General features: G+C 35.6%; 1 protein-coding gene across 2 annotated transcripts in view; it reads left to right on the plus strand.

The window, feature by feature from the left end:
* The window catches only part of LOC121367973 (clustered mitochondria protein homolog), a 64143-nt gene that overhangs the window by 9511 nt on the left and 37248 nt on the right, over positions 1–17384 (plus strand). Inside the window, exons 2-6 of one of the 2 annotated variants that reach the window (XM_041492447.1) lie at positions 12555–12796; positions 13651–13822; positions 15399–15542; positions 16073–16203; positions 16946–17015. In XM_041492447.1, the coding sequence (XP_041348381.1) occupies positions 12555–12796; positions 13651–13822; positions 15399–15542; positions 16073–16203; positions 16946–17015 (759 nt within the window). The remainder of the gene's footprint in view (positions 1–12554; positions 12797–13650; positions 13823–15398; positions 15543–16072; positions 16204–16945; positions 17016–17384) is intronic. The other variant, XM_041492448.1, reaches the window with a different exon arrangement.

A 17384-nucleotide genomic window follows, 5' to 3' on the forward strand; every position in this document is an offset into this window, starting at 1 on the left:
CTTAAGAATGAAGTACAGGAAGTTTGTTTAATGGCATATCAGCACATTTTAAACTATGGCTATTTGGTGTTTTAATAAACATTTATTTTGACATTTGGTCTCTAGAGGGGATGGGGGGATTTTGCTGCCATCACTCAGACTACTCATATCGATAAGTGGCAAAGGCTCTTCTTTTTTATGTGCACATTTTCATAGATAGGACAGTATATACTATTGCCTTTGATGTACATGTACTTGTGAACAATCTGTACCAAGAGTGTTAATGTCATTGGATGGTTTGTTTTTGACATGTACGTGTATCTGTAGGTCTTCATCATAGAGCAGAAAATCGTGCATTTTGATCTCCAAGTCACATTATATGTCTGACATTATTTAAAAAATAAATGTGTGAGGAATGTATACATGTCTATACTACTAGCTCCTAACAAGTAGCTGACGCCATATAACTGTAAATAAAATGTGTTGAGTGCATCATTAAATAAAACATTTCCTTCCTAACAAGTAGTTTAAATGGAGCAGGGTTTAAGCTGTCGTTTACCAAATTGCCAAATGAAAATTAAAGTTGAATTTGGCGAATATATTTTATTATTAATTTGCCAACATAGTAATTAGAAAATTGCATACCCATTGTACATCTACCATCATTTTAGCTGTTTGGCTAATTGAATCCTGAATTTGGTTGCAGATTTTATGACCAAAATGCTAATTAAATTTGGGATCCAGCTTAAACACTTTTGGACATCATTTTAGTACATTTATAATACATATATGTTGGGAACATTTTGTCATGCCTTACAGTCTTCACAGGGAAATACTAGTGATCACTCCCACTCTCCTCCTCGGGTCAAGGTCATTTAAAAAGTTTTGATTATTTAAGTTTTTCTGATTGCATTTAATTGTGAATTATGAATTATTTAATGGATGTCCTTCATATAAATGTGGTATGGATATTGACCAAGTCATATTACACCCCAGTCCCATGAATGTGACTCCATGTAAGGCCGGAGCGAGGCGTAGCCCAGTGGTACAGCGCTCGCTTGAGGTGCGGTCGGTTTGGGGTCAATTCCCATCAGTGGGCCCATTGCGCTATTTCTCGCTCCAGCCAGTGCACCACGACTGGTACATCAACGGCCGTGGTATGTGCTATCCTGTCTATGGGATGGTGCATATAAAAGATCCCTTGCTGCTAATTGAAAAGAGTAGCCCATGAAGTGGCGACAGCAGGTTTCCTCTCTCAATATCTGTGTGGTCCTTAACCATATGTCTGACACCATATATCCGTAAATAAAATGTGTTGAGTGCGTCGTTAAATAAAACATTTCCTTCCGTGTAAGGCCATAGTCATTTAAAAAGATTAATGCACCGTTTGGTTACATTCTCTAATTGTCTTTAACTGTTGAATGTTTCAATGGATGGTTTCAATATATTTGGTATTGGCATGCAATATAACCTAAGGTACGGGTTATCAGTATTTGGCTAAAACTTTGTTCAAATTTAAGAAATAGCCTTTAGATGTTGGGTCCTTTAATGGTTGGATTTCATATGTCTGTTCATCAGATGAACATCAGCAGCACACCTTGAACCCTTGGTACCATAAACGGTCAATGTTCCAAATTCAGTTAAGAGTCTAATTGCTGTTTAACTTTTGGCTCTTTTCAAGAATGGCATTCACATTTGGTATACATGTGTGTTTTGTAGAAAGTCCAGAATGAAAGACTAAATTAAAGCTATACACCATTTAAATTGTGATCAAGTGAGTGTTATTGAAATACACAATAATATATGAGTAATAATGTCTACAGTGAGAACAGTGGTATGGCTGAATAACAAATTATTAATGTCTGTAAATGGATTTGAGATTAATAATGGAAATGTGTTGTAACCTATAGGTTACCAGATCTTTGTTCTGTTGTAACCTGACCTAGCTATCAGTTCCTGCATATGACATGCAAACCATTACGGCTTTGTCATTTTAGTTTATTTAATAGTTTTTTTCATTTTGAGTTTCAAACCGTAAATATTTTGGTTTTGGGGGATTCATGTCATTTATTGGCAGTATTTTTCTCCACAGTAAAATAGGGTTATTGGAATCTGTATTGGCCAATAAATTGTTTGAAACAAAAAAAAAATCATTGTCGGCACACATTAGTGGATGTTATTATTTGAAAGCATGTTAAAATGGTCACATGAGTTATAGTTTCACAATTCTTTGTGTACTTTATAATCACCAGTTATGCAGTCACATAAAAGTAGTAATTACAGACCAGTTTTAACACATTATTCTTGCATGTATAAATATAAATTGGGTATTGAGAGCTAAGCTGGGGTTTAATTGTATTCACAATCAGATTATGTACATGTCTGACTACCTACCGGTTTATTGCTGAATGATTACGGTAATTTTAAAATGCTTTCTCTGTACATACATGAACAGTTTACCCCAAAACTAATATTTATACAAACTTGTAAGTTTTGAATGATGACTGGCTGAATACATACAAGTAGCATGTTAATTTTCAAGCTTCAATAGGCCTGTACGTGTATGTTTTTTTGGGAAAGTTTGTATATACATACATGAACATGATGATGATAAAATCCCTTGCTGATTTTTTTTAAGGTACATTTCTTCTTAGCCATTTCTAGTCAAGTTTAAATGTGCTGATGTGTCTTTAGGTATGCCAAACACATTGTGGATTTAAGGTTGTTCAGAATGAATTACATTTGTGAGAGAGGAATTTTTTGGTGTTTTATTGCTTACCGTGTACATATATAAGCATCCATACTGCATGAAAAAAAGAAAATTGTACTAGCTCTATCCCCACCCTACCCTCTGTTGGTTATTAAGATTCGCTTGCCATTAAAACTTTACAAACAATAAAACCGATTTGGCCCACATATAGGTAAATGTCTAGCTAAACAATTTGGGTCTGTTAAATTGAATGCTAATTTCATACTCTGCATGCATACATCATTATAGCCTCTTCTTTTTAAAACTGAGTTCAAGAAAGCAATAAAAATAAAGCCTACTGCACATAAGAGTAATTGTCTAAGTAGCTTGAGACTTTTCGCTCAACTTATGACTTGTGTGTGGACAATTTTGCTGAATTTTTCAACTCTGTATATATACAAATGGGCGGGATCTCCATCAGTGGGCCCATTGAGCTATTTCTTGCTCCAGCCAATTCACCACGACTGGTATATTAAAGGCTGTGGTATATACTATCCTATCCGTGGGATGGTGCATATGAGAGATCCCTTGCTATTAATGAAAAAATGTAGTGGGTTTCCTCTTTTAAGAATAAAATAATGTGTTCTAGTGGTGACGTAAAACAAAATTGAATGGTCAAAATGAACTATCAGCCGATCTGAATTCACTTATTGACCAATGGTAACATAATCTAGAATGTGATTTTACAAATTGCATCAGTGACATCATTATGACAGTTGTAAGCAAATTAGCTGAGAACTTAACTCATCGTATGCATTGAAGTTGTTATGAGCCAACAGCTGAATTCTAAAAGTCTCTAGTGATGTTTTGCACAGCTGATAGGAATTGCATTTGCTAAGATTAGATGAACAAGAAAAGGTATGTGACTATGTTGGCAGTAGGAAACAGCTGCCGGTTGGAACTGATGGGACTGAATATAAATTATTTAGTGATACAAGCAGCAAAGTACTTTGTAATTCACTAAACCAAACAGACATAACAAAACTACATGTGCTTATGGAGCCTTCAACTGTTACATGCTCATTTTCCATACTCTTCTGTATTAATTTGTGAACATGTCTCTATCTGCTGTAGCTGTTACATGCTCATTTTCCATACTCATTTGTATTCATTGGTGAACATGTCTCCATCTACTGTAGATGCTTTTGTATGTGTATGCATACATGTGTGACCGTATTATCTCTGAATGGTCACCACATTTGTGAACAAATCATAATCATTGAACAAGGTTAGTGTTGCTTGCTGTTACTGAAGAGTCCTGGTTCTTCATTTTTGTAAAACCTGTTTTGTTAAGTCTAGACTGAAGTCTCTAAATAAGGTATTGAGACTTTGAACGTCATGGCAACGCATACATATTACATGCATGTGAGGTCTTTGAAGATTTGAATCTGGACTGAGGTTTTATAAGAATGGGCCCAGTAGTCTGTTTTGAATAGGTGATATTGCAGATATGACTTGTGTTGCTCACTGTTGCTGAACCGAGTCCCATTGTCTCTTTTGAATACACAATCTTGTAGACTATTCATACTACAAGGGTTGTTTTGGGACTTTTTGTTGTATGGTTGAGGGTACAAATTGTGGGCAAGATTTAAGAAGTCTGTCACCAAATACAAATTTAAGTTAAATTTCAGGGCTAATTAACATTGGTACAAATTTTGTTTTAGAAATATGTGATGTATTTCCTTGAAAATTATTCAAAAATAGCTAATTTAAAGACAGTTTTATTAGTCAGATTAAATTTTGTTAGCCACTTTGTATAAAAAAAAAGGACAGAGTGAGCCCTGATATTTGGCAAAAATATTTTAAATTGATAAAGCGGATTTGGAATACATGTAGTGTAATTAGCCATGTATTTTTAGTTTTGATTGTCTAAAATATGCCAATTTGGCTTATTTAATTTATTTAAGCATATTTTTTGGATGTACTAATGATATTTTTAGTTAGTATGTAATCTGTGAGTTCTACATTAAGCATCAGTATGGAATAATTTATTTAGTGTATATATCTACATGCTTCCAAGATGGAATTGGGCTAAATGTCATTTCTAAAGTAATGACGTGCAGAAAACCTGTTAAATTACTGCTGTTGAATCATGAGTTGCAAGATCATTGTTAGAACCAGCTTGAACACAAGGTGATGCAAGTCAGAATGTGTGCAAAGTTACACATGGTTTTAAAATAGCAAGATAAATGCTTTTATTCTATTGATTTTTGAATGAACAATTACTGATATATATATATATATATATATATATATATATATATATATATATATATATATATATATATATATATATATATATATATATATATATATATATATATATATATATGGTGTCTATATAATTATTGTGACTCTCGGTCTATAGAGAAATTGAGGGGGAAAAACACACAGACCATTGCATTATATGCTATTCCTGTAATTAACAATTTGATAAGAGATGCATTCCCCCCAGATACATGATAGTATGTTCCAGTGTTATGGTTTATTTTAATGCTGTGCTATGTGTGGAGGTTAATGATGTATATATGTAGGTTATCGGCTTTATTATGTGTAGGACAAATAGGCAATTCCTAAAGTCTAATTTTAATTTTTGAGGAGCACAGCAAGTTTTCAGGATACTATAACCTAAATCATTCACCTGTTTAAGTTCTATATACGGTATGTTACAGTAGGTACCTACTTGAAATGCCAGCAATATTGGCTTTTGTGTTTTCTTTGTATTCAAACCATTTGTTTAAGCTAAAAGGATTCATAGACATGCATGTATTGCAAGTCATTACACAGGATTAGAGAGATGACTAGAATGTTGACATGATCTAAATAACCACAAAACAAACTGAACAAATTCAACAATTATTCTGAGAGTACTTCTAAAGCAATACATGTCCCCTACCAAGCCGAAATTTGTTTGGTATCTCCTATGTTCATGGGCCATAACTGTCAAAAATGGGTAAATCACAATGAAAGTCAAAGTTTATCTGTAACGGTACTTGATAATCCTATACACAAAATGTCACCTCAGTATATCAAGGCCTTGTGGGGGAAAAAATTATCGGAAAACTAATGTGGGATAGACAGACAGGACCGAGCTGAAACCTACTAAGACCATCGCAACATGCGGTCTTCACCATGAGCAAAATCAAGGTGAGCTGAAGACAACTCGCCTGAAATGGTTTTAGCAGACATGATTGTTTTCCATTAGAAAACGGATTTCCGCTTTTTAATTATACTGTTACTGATTTTTATTTTCCACTTGTTATAATTTTTAACGAGTGGTCATTCTGAAGACTGCCTTAATTTATGGGGCCAGAGAAAACGAAATTCGATGGGATATACCGAAAATAGCCGAATAGTACAATCTGAACTTCTTGACTGTACATTGTGATTGGCCAACGGTTTTCAGTAGACCAATGATTCGCTGCGTAACAAGTTGCCAAACAGTTTGCCTTGTAAAAAAAAAAAATGGTCTGGTGTTGTTAAACGTGAATTCGATGTTGTAATACTTAATATTTACCAAAAAATAAAAACTGACATATTGGATTCCTTTTATTTTCATAATATGTATAACCAATTGGCTCAAAAAGTACTCTGTGCATGTTCCATTTTCAAACTTTTCCCATGGGGGGCTCCTTGTGCACCCCCAACTGGAAAGCCATATGTCAGTCGGCATTAGCATCACTAAGTTCTGTAAAATCTTTTTTTTCTGGTAGAGTGCACAATCATGTCTGTTCTAGGTGGGGTTTTCACAATGTCTTAATATATTGAGCTGAAATGTTGTGTATAGCTTTATCATATACTATTACAGATCAAGTTTAACTTTCATGGCGATTTACCCATTATTCACAGAGTTAAGGAATTTGAAATTAGGAGATAACAAAATTTGTTGGGCCCGGATGGGGACATGTATTGCATTACCAGTTAGTACTCTCAGAATGCTTGTTTTAGGTTAGCGACGACGGCTCATCTTTTGTGTATATACATAATACAGTTTATAAATATAAAAGACATGTTCAGTAAAAGGTATAATCATGTGTAGTTGATGTTAATTAATATTTACATGTAGATAAGATTAGCATTTGATGACAATTTTACCAGTATATTATTTGCTTAGTGTTATATAAATACAAGTAAAGCTATATCTTTATTTTGGCTTTGTTAAACTATTTTGTCATGTGCCTCTATAAGATGCATGTATATGTACTGCCAAGTATATACAGAACTGACGTGTGGTAATGGCTTGTACATGAATGGGGCAGTAAAGGTCACACATTGGTTAAATAAATTGGCAGTCATTGCCCTTCATGATGAACTGTTGAAAGGCACCACTGCTTTTTGTGCTATAACATGACAGTGCATTAATGTTGAAACATTAAGGACTGTAGGGTAATGGTGTTGGTTACATTGTGTGCAACATTAAGCATAATTTAAGCAATAATAGTGTTTGTTTAAATTCTTAAATGTGGCTTCCTGTGTTAAATGTATTCGCGAAAATTACACACAAGTATTATCCAAAAAATCGCTTAATGTATGTGGTATTAGCATTTCCAATTTTTAGTCACACTTTCGTATTGATTTTTTACTAATACTATTATGTTTAATGGGGTTTTGTGGGGGATTTTTGGGGGTTTTTTTTAATGTTTTACATTATGTTTAAGCCTAATGTTTTCTTTTTCTCCATTATTGCTACATGCAGGCTTCTGAAAACTGAAAGAATGATGGTTTTGTTCATGTTTTGCTTGTGTATCAAGCGTAGTTTTGCTACGTTATACGTAATGGAACAGGGCATAAAATTTGGCATGGACTATTTTGTTGTTCGTCTGTCGGTTATGCAAAACCAATATCGACACGAATGACGGATCGTTCGTGCAAAAACTATAATCGCTCGTCAGAAAATGTAAACTGACATGTTTTGGCTAATATAACTATTTTTGGAATAAAATAATAAGAGAACGGGCCTAGCATTGCAGGTGTGAAAAAAAACCCAATGTATCCGTTTGAACTCGACATCGCAGTCAATTACAAAGTCGGCACAGCGCAGAAAATAGTACGTTTAATAAGGGACTTTAAAATAACGAAGTGGAAATTAGAACATGATGAAACACTGAGTTGCAGCATCGATTCGATCGACCGAGGATTCGCAGCACTTTGGGTCTTTCCGTGCAGACCCGAAAGCTCAAAGCTTCCAGGAAATCCTCATTTCGTTCAGACTATTGTTTGGCGCCAAAAAGTAATCCCCTGAAACAGAACCAATGAGGTAGTGTGCTGAAATGTAAATGGCAGTTTTCAAGTTAGTCCCAGCATACCAAATAATAATAATAATTTAGTATTTATGATAAGAATTCGGAGAAAAGCTACGAAAATCACCCATCTTAGATTCTCATTTGATTACCGTTGCCGGTTAACCTTTTCATTTGTATCTGAACCACTGGAGAAAATCGTTCGTGCAAACACTAAAACCACACGAACGACATATCGTTTGTCTGAAAAAATCAAATTTTATGCCCTGATGGAACATACATTGAAGTGTAAATAAATTTAATTTAGAACCCTATTACAAAATAACCACATTCGGAACAAGCAGCAATGGTTCATATCATGCTGTACAGTACAGGCATAGGTCACAGTGGCCTATGTTTTATAATGTATTATGAATAATTATTAATACTGTATTAAACTTTGGTATTGAAATTTTCTTGACATTTCCTTAAGTCCATGTGACTTTTTATTAACTAACGAAAGCACTATTAGTCTTAAGATCAATGAGCTTGGAATACCTGGGGTATATTGTCATGATTTAATCATGCTGGATTTGATCAATACTGTAATGCCTACTCAGTTAAGAAATAAAAACACCAGGTGAGCATGAAATTGTAGCTGGCTATTATTAGTACTTTACACAATGTCATGTCATGTTGGTTAATTTCAAAGAATCAATTTCTTTGGTTTATCTTTAATCATAAAGGAATTCTGATACAGTAACACCCACATGTATGTAAAGAAGTGAATGCATCTTCATTTATTAGTCCATACCAGTCCAAACGGAGGAGTCTATAGTTTTTATATGTCCGTCCATCTATCCTCCAGACTTTTGGGGGAGCTGAAATTTTGTATATTATAGCCTTATCATGTACTGTTATACAAATCAAATTTGATTTTCATGTCGATTTATCCATTGTTCACAAAGTTATGACCCTTGAACTTAAAGGGACAGTCGACTCAAACAAGGGCCTTGTGTGCTGGAAAGATGCATACCCGGCTCATAATTACCATTTTAGGGGTCTTCGCGCGGTTATCACACGATACTCTGTGACCTTTATAAAAGAGGCACATATTTTTAGTGTGTCTAGACACATTGACTGGTGACGGTCTAAATATACACCTGTCAATCATTAACCACAGGTACAGGCTACCGAAAGAAAAGACCAATTAACTAAGAAAACACTCTGATTATTATTTCAATATGTGGGTTAATTAATAGTTAATTTCAACACTCTGACAATGGTGGTTTATAACTTCTGACGTGACATGTTCAGGGTTCGTACGGAGTCTGGTAAACCTTGAAAAGTATGGAATTTTGAAAATCCATTTTCCAGACCTGGAAAAAGTATAGAAAAATACCAATTTTTTTGCGAGTTTTAACAAAGTATGGACATTCGTCTTAGGACTGATGTAAACAATTTTGGTTGCGTGAAACCGGCAGAATCTGACGACATTTTCCGATCTCTGCACTAACGTAGATTTGGGAAATTGTGACTAACAATAGCCGACATTTACCGAAGATTTGAAGTACACGCTTGCGCAGTGCATATGACAAAAAGATCGTCCAATTTGTCAGATTTTCCGAAAATATGGGGAGATGTATTTACTGATTATTGAGTAACGTGAGTCTAGGGGGAAAAAAATATTTTGTCTTGGAGAAAAGTCTGGAAAAGGTCTGGAATTTGTTTTGTTTCCAAGGTGTATGAACCCTGCATGTTAAATATTATGTAACCACTGGCTCGCCAGAGGGCAAAATGTCTGCACCCTTTATATATAATAGTCGTCACATTTAACCATTTTATTAATTAACTATATGATTATACTTGTTGATATTAAGCAATAATGTGCATTATATATCGTTGAATATGCATACCAGTCCAAAAGCCTTGCGCGAGCATCCCTTTGAGTGATATGAAAATTTATTGGGCCTGGTAGGGGACATATGTTGCTTTAGCAGTACTCTCAGAATGCTTGTTTTTTAATTGATTAATTATTGTTAAATATTTCAATTTGGAAGGTGTAAGCTTTTAATAGAGATGATATGTGTGAATTGTATAAAACAAATCTTCCCTTTATGTTGATTTTCTATCTGGGATATTACATACAATAAAATTGATGGTGTGTAAATTATGTGAAGTGGACAATACATAATTTTACTTTGGTGACAGGTTTGGTGTTGTTATATAGCCATGATGGCTGTTTAGTATATTTGTAGATGCCGGTGGGCAAGTTTGACTTGTATTTTATGCATATTGCATAGTCAGTTGAGAGCATGAGGTGAAAGCCATGCTCAAGTCACACACAGAATGGTTTAAGAATGAATGGATGTTTAATGACACCCCAGCGAGCTAAGAAGTCTTACGTACGGTACATGTTAATCTGTTCTCTAACAGGTCTAAGCTGTAACTTTAACATGTGCATTACATTGTGACCCTGGAGAGTACACAAGCTAAAGCTGGAACAATGTTGTGGAAGTAAATTCAGATTGTATAGGTAATTCTGAGGGGAATTGTGTCAAGTGTTTTAAGCAGTAATCATTTCTACTTGTAGGTTTTCTATTGATTATATAGACATGAAGTATGGTCATTTTTGCTGTTTATAATATATACTTGATTAATACCACTGGTGTAGGAAGCAAGGGGAGCATGAGCCCCCCCCCCCCCCCCCCCCACACACACACACACACACACACTTTTTACCAACCAAGGTGGGTTTTTATATATATTTATATATGTATTTATATGTATGTGTCAGGGTATCTGCCAGAGACGCCATACCCAAATTGTTTTGCAGATTTTTTTATTTTTTTTAAGTTAACTTTTTAACAAAATTAATTACTCCTTATTACTGTATGATTTTCTTAACCCTAACCCTAAACGTAACCCATTTTCTTTCAGGGGGGAGGCCGCCATCCCCCGCCTCCGCCTGCCCGCCTGCCCCCCACCCCCCAGTCGCATTCAACTCCATAGCACCATACCCAAAAATGTCTGGCAGAAACCGTGTGTGTGTGTGCTTCCCACAGACACACTTTTTTGCACCATCCTACACCCCCATGAATACATAAAAATTACTCTATGATAACAGAACATTTTGTTAAGTGACATGTCACAATTCGTTATACAAAGTTACAGATTGTTACACAATTCTAGATGTTGAATAGTATACAGACATCCAAAAGAAACTTTACAAGGTTTAAAACTGTATTCTGGAAAACCAACAAATGGTATTGTGGAAAGGGTCATAAAGTTCAACATATAAATGTACAGTGCACTTCATGATACATGCAAAGTGTTTGTACGGTGGTTGTTAAATTGGTTCTTTTTAATAGGCAACAATATTTATCAAATTATTAAAATTTTATGTATAAGTTTTTCTGGACGTTATATACATGTAGTTGCCACTCAATTTTCAACTGATCACCAATAGTTGCTAATATTTTTTTTTTAAACAAACGTGTTCACCAACAGGGTTTCTGCCAGAAAGACATTTTTGGGTATGGCACTATGTTATTGAATGCAACCACAGTCAACAGGGGTTATGGGGGGCCTCCTCCACAAAGAAAATCATACAATAATGATAAGAGTCATTAATTTTGTCAAAATGTTAACCCTCTGGCAGAAACCCTGACTGATCACCAACAGTTGCTAATCAGTTTTGTTAAAACAAACGTGTTCCCTGTAATAGATACGGAAATGATATGATTTGTTATACAATGTGGGTACATGTAGATACGTGACATGTAAATACATGCACAGCAGTGCAGGTTGTAAAGGTTTCCGGCTGTGTTAATCTGCTAGGCTACAGGTATTTGTCACAAATGATTGGCCAGTTGTCTGCATGAATGCACTATAAATTGATTGATAGATTATCATATTCTGTAATGATACATATGTATATAAAGTAACTGGTAAAACAAAATAGTAATTGCAGGTAATTAATGATGCAAAAGAAATTTATTCTCAAAAGTTGTTAATTATTATGCCAACATTAGAGAAGAAAATAAGGTTTAACAAAAACAAAAATTCCAGAAAGATTTGAAACTAAGTCATTTTTCTTTTCTGTTTTTTTCTTTTCAAGTTGTTTAGCTTTGTACCACTCCGCTTGCATACCGTATACGTAAATATGTTCGCAAATAAAATATACCGCGAAAATCGCCAACACCTTGATAGCACCGTGAATTTAATAACGCACGAACTTATTTCCGATTTGGTAAAATATTATTTCCCTTATAATATAAAGTCTTATATCTACACCCCCCAACCCATATCAGAATCAAGCAGTCAGAGGTCCGCAAGGTCACATGATTCTGTAAACCTGCATGGTCATAAGCTTATGTTAGTGGAGCGATTAATGATTCCCCTCCATGTTTTTCACAGTGAGATCTGTCTTCTATTTGTCATTTTTTAATCTTTCAGCTGATTAAAAAAATTAAAAATTAATCCCTAAAAAGTCGGTTGAAGATATGGTTAGACTGGGTATTGTTTATATTATGTTGCCTGATTTTGTTGATTACAAATAAATGTCTATAGATTCATTAGAACTGATTTCCATTTTCCCATTTCAGTTGAGGATATGGAAATAAATGGGACGGACGACTCTGGGTCGGAGGATAAAAGTTCTGACGACAGTGCACCTGACAGTCCCAAAAGTCCTGACAGTCCGACAATGCCTGAGAAAGCTGACAATGCAGCGGAACAGGAAAACAAGGAGGATGAGGAGAAGAAAGATCAGGAACTTGTTCTCATACAGGACACCGGGTTCATCGTCAAACTGTCGGCACCCGGGATCGAATCTTTTGAGTTGCCTGTTAGTAATGTTAACATATATTACATTACTTTATGTTCATAATGTCTAAAACATGTTCTCATACAGGACACAGGTTTCATTGTCAAACTGTCTGCACCTGGGATCGAATCTTTTGAATTGATTGTTAGTAATATTTTACTGATATATTTAGTTACTTTATAAATCTTAATTCTTCATTGATATGTAAAGTTAATTTATAAATGTACACACTGTTTTGTGTTGATAATGTCTCGACCTTGTTCCTGTACAGGACACAGGTTTCATAGTTAAATATTGTTATTGTTTTCCAGGTGAGCTCGATGGAGCCGGTTCAGGAGATCCACCAGGTTCTGATGGACCGCGAGGACACCTGTCACTGGACGTGCTTCTCCCTACAGCTATTTATATAGTGTTATTGTTTTCCAGGTGAGCTCAGTGGAGCTGGTTCAGGAGATCCACCAGGTTCTGATGAACCGCAATCGGACGTGCTTCTCTCTACAGCCATTTAAATAGTGTTATTGTTTTCCAGGTGAGCTCGATGGAGCTGGTTCAGGAGATCCACCAGGTTCTGATGGACCGCGAGGACACCTGTCACCGGACGTGCTTCTCCCTACAGCTATTTAAATAGTGGTTATTGTTTTCCAGGTGAGCTCGATGGAACTAGTTCATGAGATCCACCAGGTTCTGATGGACCGCGAGGACACCTGTCACCGGACGTGCTTCTCCCTACAGCTATTTAAATAGTGTTATTGTTTTCCAGGTGAGCTTGATGGAACTAGTTCAGGAGATCCACCAGGTTCTGATGGACCGCGAGGACACCTGTCACCGGACGTGCTTCTCCCTACAGCTATTTATATAGTGTTATTATTTTTCAGGTGAGCTCGATGGAGCTGGTTCAGGAGATCCACCAGGTTCTGATGGATCGCGAGGACACCTGTCACCGGACGTGCTTCTCCCTACAGCTCGACGGGACCACGCTCGACAACTTCGCTGAGCTTAAAACCATTGAGGGTTTGGAGGAAGGATCTCACATTAAAGTCGTTGAAGGTTATTTTAATTGTTCATTTTGGAGAAGGATATAGTGGGGAGGAATACTTTTTTCAGATGCATTGGATCCACATAATCAGTTTCCTTCAGCGCATAGCTCTGCTGGGTTTTCACCTATTTTAACATTCAAGCTTTGTTCCATGTGAGGAGATATATAGAGTATACTCCACTAGTGTCTTGTCATATAATTTATCAGCACAAGTTGATAAAAGTATGAAATCCTGTGATTTTATACTTTTATCAACGAGTGCTGATAAATTATATCACAAGACGCGAGGGGGTATTCTTTTTATCATCCATTAACATTCTTTTCATTTGCGACAGTTGTAAACAATGTCAGGAATGTGGGTTGAATGTCAGCTGTAGACTCGTTAACTCAGAACGGCAGTGGCGTGACGTCACTAATGGTAGGTTTAGCACTGAAACAAACACAGTGACGTAACAAAACATTGTCTTGTGATTAAAATTTGACCAATCAAGATTATAAGAAACGATATCTCCTGCGGAGAATATCGCAGGAGATATCACAAATTATAGTGCCAGTAATAGCTCATACAAAAGCCTTTAATGGATGATAAATATATATATATACTGATGGAAAGATTTGAGAAATTCAAAGTTATAATGTGGGAATGAATGTAAGTAGTGTCAAATTGACAGTAACATGGACAACTTCTAAAATGGTGGATTTAGGGATTTGGTTCCAGTTACTATTTACTGTTACTTTTTGTGTGATCCTTTATTTTTTTCACATTAGTATTTATAACAGAACCCTTGGGTGTGTATCAGTCATAAAATAATTATGTAGTAATGTTTTTCATCTCCTAGAAATCTTTGTTGTGAAAATTATATTGATAAATTATAATTTTACCATCTTAAAAATGATCTTAATCAGGGATGAAAGTTCACCGCCTTTCGGTGGAATTCCGCCTTTTTGTTGTGCCAAATGTGTTTTTTTTTAAATCCGCCCCTTTTCAACTTTCATTCGTTCCGCCTAAAATTTCCGGAGTTTAGATCCAACTTTAGATCTAACATGGCTGCGCCCATTGTGGCCGCCATATTTGTTTATTCGCCATTGGCCAGATTTGTCTCGCGAAGTATCATCTGCGCGAGACCAATGCGCAGATCGTATACATTGGTCGCGTCATGTTGGACAAAATGGTGGTATTGTTTGCGAATGCGAGTAGGTTCGCAAAATCGGTCAACCTGGTGTTGCCGTTTGTGCTTGGTGCAATGACAGGGTGAAATACGGCGGAAAAGGCAAATCACACTTGAAAAAGCATGTGAGTAAAAACCAGCATGTCTACGCCAGCGCGTCCTCGGCCAAAGACACATCCATAATTTGGTAAAATTATTTCAGCCCTTTTTGGGAAAAGTCACTTTCATCCCTGCTTAATGTCTTTAAAAGTAATAAATGTATTACCTTTATTGTTAATTTAAATAACCTTATTGAACATAAAGGTACTAGATTTATATGGAATTGTTTGCTGTAGCTAAAGATTAACCTATTTAAAGCCTTGTCTAAATTTCGTCTTATTTTACTATGCAATAATCGGTTTGTGTCTTGTTTACACAGAGCCGTACACTGTTCGCGAGGCCAGGATTCATGTGCGCCATGTGCGAGATTTGCTGAAATCCGTCGACCCAGCTGATGCCTATAATGGAGTGGACTGCAACTCGCTGTCTTTCCTCAACACCATCACTGCCGGCGATATATTAGGTGCACATGGGGTCTACTTTAATCCTAATCTCCTCGTGTCTTGCTGAGAACTGAATTTATCCAAATCTTACACTAAACATTGTTTTATTATACTGTAAAATTATTTTATGCAAAAGAAAATGTAACTTTAGTGGTTAGATGAAATGAATTCAAAGATTGTAAAATTTTATAGTTTGAACATATAATGCATGGGTCATTGGATCGAATCCCCACAGTGAAGTCATTCTGACTTTTATTTTTATGTTAATTATTAATTTTAATTTTTAATTAAAATATTTTAAATGTTTCAGTGTCAAGTTTTCACAGTTAGGTCCATTTTTCATCTCCGTGCATGTTTAAGAACTATTTACTATTTTTATTATCTTTTTTTCTCAGGGGGTTAATATATTTGTTTTAATCGTTTTGGGTTGGGGTTTTTTTTTTTTAATATGCAATAAGTTGAACGTCTATGAATGCAACTGTGAGACATTTAATTCCATGCAATTTTCATTCAAGTAACTCAACTGAATAATGTAAATTTGTTGATGTAGATATTTTCTGGTATTCAGAAAAGAAAAAGTCAACCCCAAGTTCTATAGACTGCACCCCTCCCGAGTACATCATGCCATCTGCCAGCAACAGACCACTGACACCTTTACACCCAGCTGTGAAAGAATTGAAGGTAATATATTACAGAAATGTGGACATGACCCACTTGTTAAGCTTGATGTTCAAACAATCCAAAATCGATTCCCATCGGTGGGACCATTGTGCTATTTCTCGTTCCAGCCAGTGCTCCACAAATTGAGTAATAAAGGCCATGGTATTTACTATCATATCTGTGGCATAGTAGGTGTAATAGATTCATTGACGTTAATCGAAGCGAGTAGCCCACAGATTAGCAACAGCAGTTTTCTCCCTGATTATATGAATGGTCTTTGATCATATGTACGTTCTCGTTCATCCAGTGCACCACGACTGGTATATTTAAGGCCATGGTATGTGCATATAAAAGATCCCTTACTACTAATGAAAAAATATGGGTTTCCTATCTATGACCATGTTAGAAATGACCATATGTTTGACATCCAATAGCTGATTATTAATAAATCAATGTGCTCTAGTGGTGTCATTAAACAAAACAAACTTACCTTTTTGATCATATTTACGATGCCATATAACTAATTAAAATGCATTGTTAAATAAAACATTTCTATCGGTTATTCACAAGCCCAGGTTCATTTCATGTGAGAAAAATACACCGACCCCCATTTTCATATTCTGCTGCTCTACTAATGCCTTGTGAAGCAGTGAAGTCTTACATCTGTTAAATCATTGAATAGTATTGTGGATTCATTTCTAGTTTACTGAAAGATTTGCAATTTGCTATTTAATTTTTATTAACTGTTTTTATTTATCTACAGGGTCCAACATGTCTGAAGGTTTTGACATACAGTGGCTGGAATCCTCCACCAGGCAACAGAAGAATGCATGGTATGTTTTCTATGGTTTTTCTTGTTGGTATCATGATCAACACAAACAGGAACCAATTTAATAAAGTTTGATTTAAATTGGATGTTTCAGTCCAGGTTGATATTTTTAGCCAGTTGCCAGTAGCTATTGTCGGCTGTCAACATGGTTTGATTTCTACAATTAACTGCTTATTTTCCACATTTTAATGTGTATTTTGCTGAAGTACCTTCATGATCACCTATTTGTTCTTTCAAAATGAGAACCCTGGGTAGTATAGTGTACCTATGTTTATCAACTGAAAGGTGGCTTATTTAATTCTTCAGAAAGCAATTTGTTTCTTTAAGTTTAGCTTGTTGCACCCCAAAACAGTGCCATTTCTTATTACATTTC

This window comes from Gigantopelta aegis, chromosome 3, assembly GCF_016097555.1.
Source record: "Gigantopelta aegis isolate Gae_Host chromosome 3, Gae_host_genome, whole genome shotgun sequence".
Taxonomy (NCBI): Eukaryota; Metazoa; Mollusca; class Gastropoda; order Neomphalida; family Peltospiridae; genus Gigantopelta; species Gigantopelta aegis.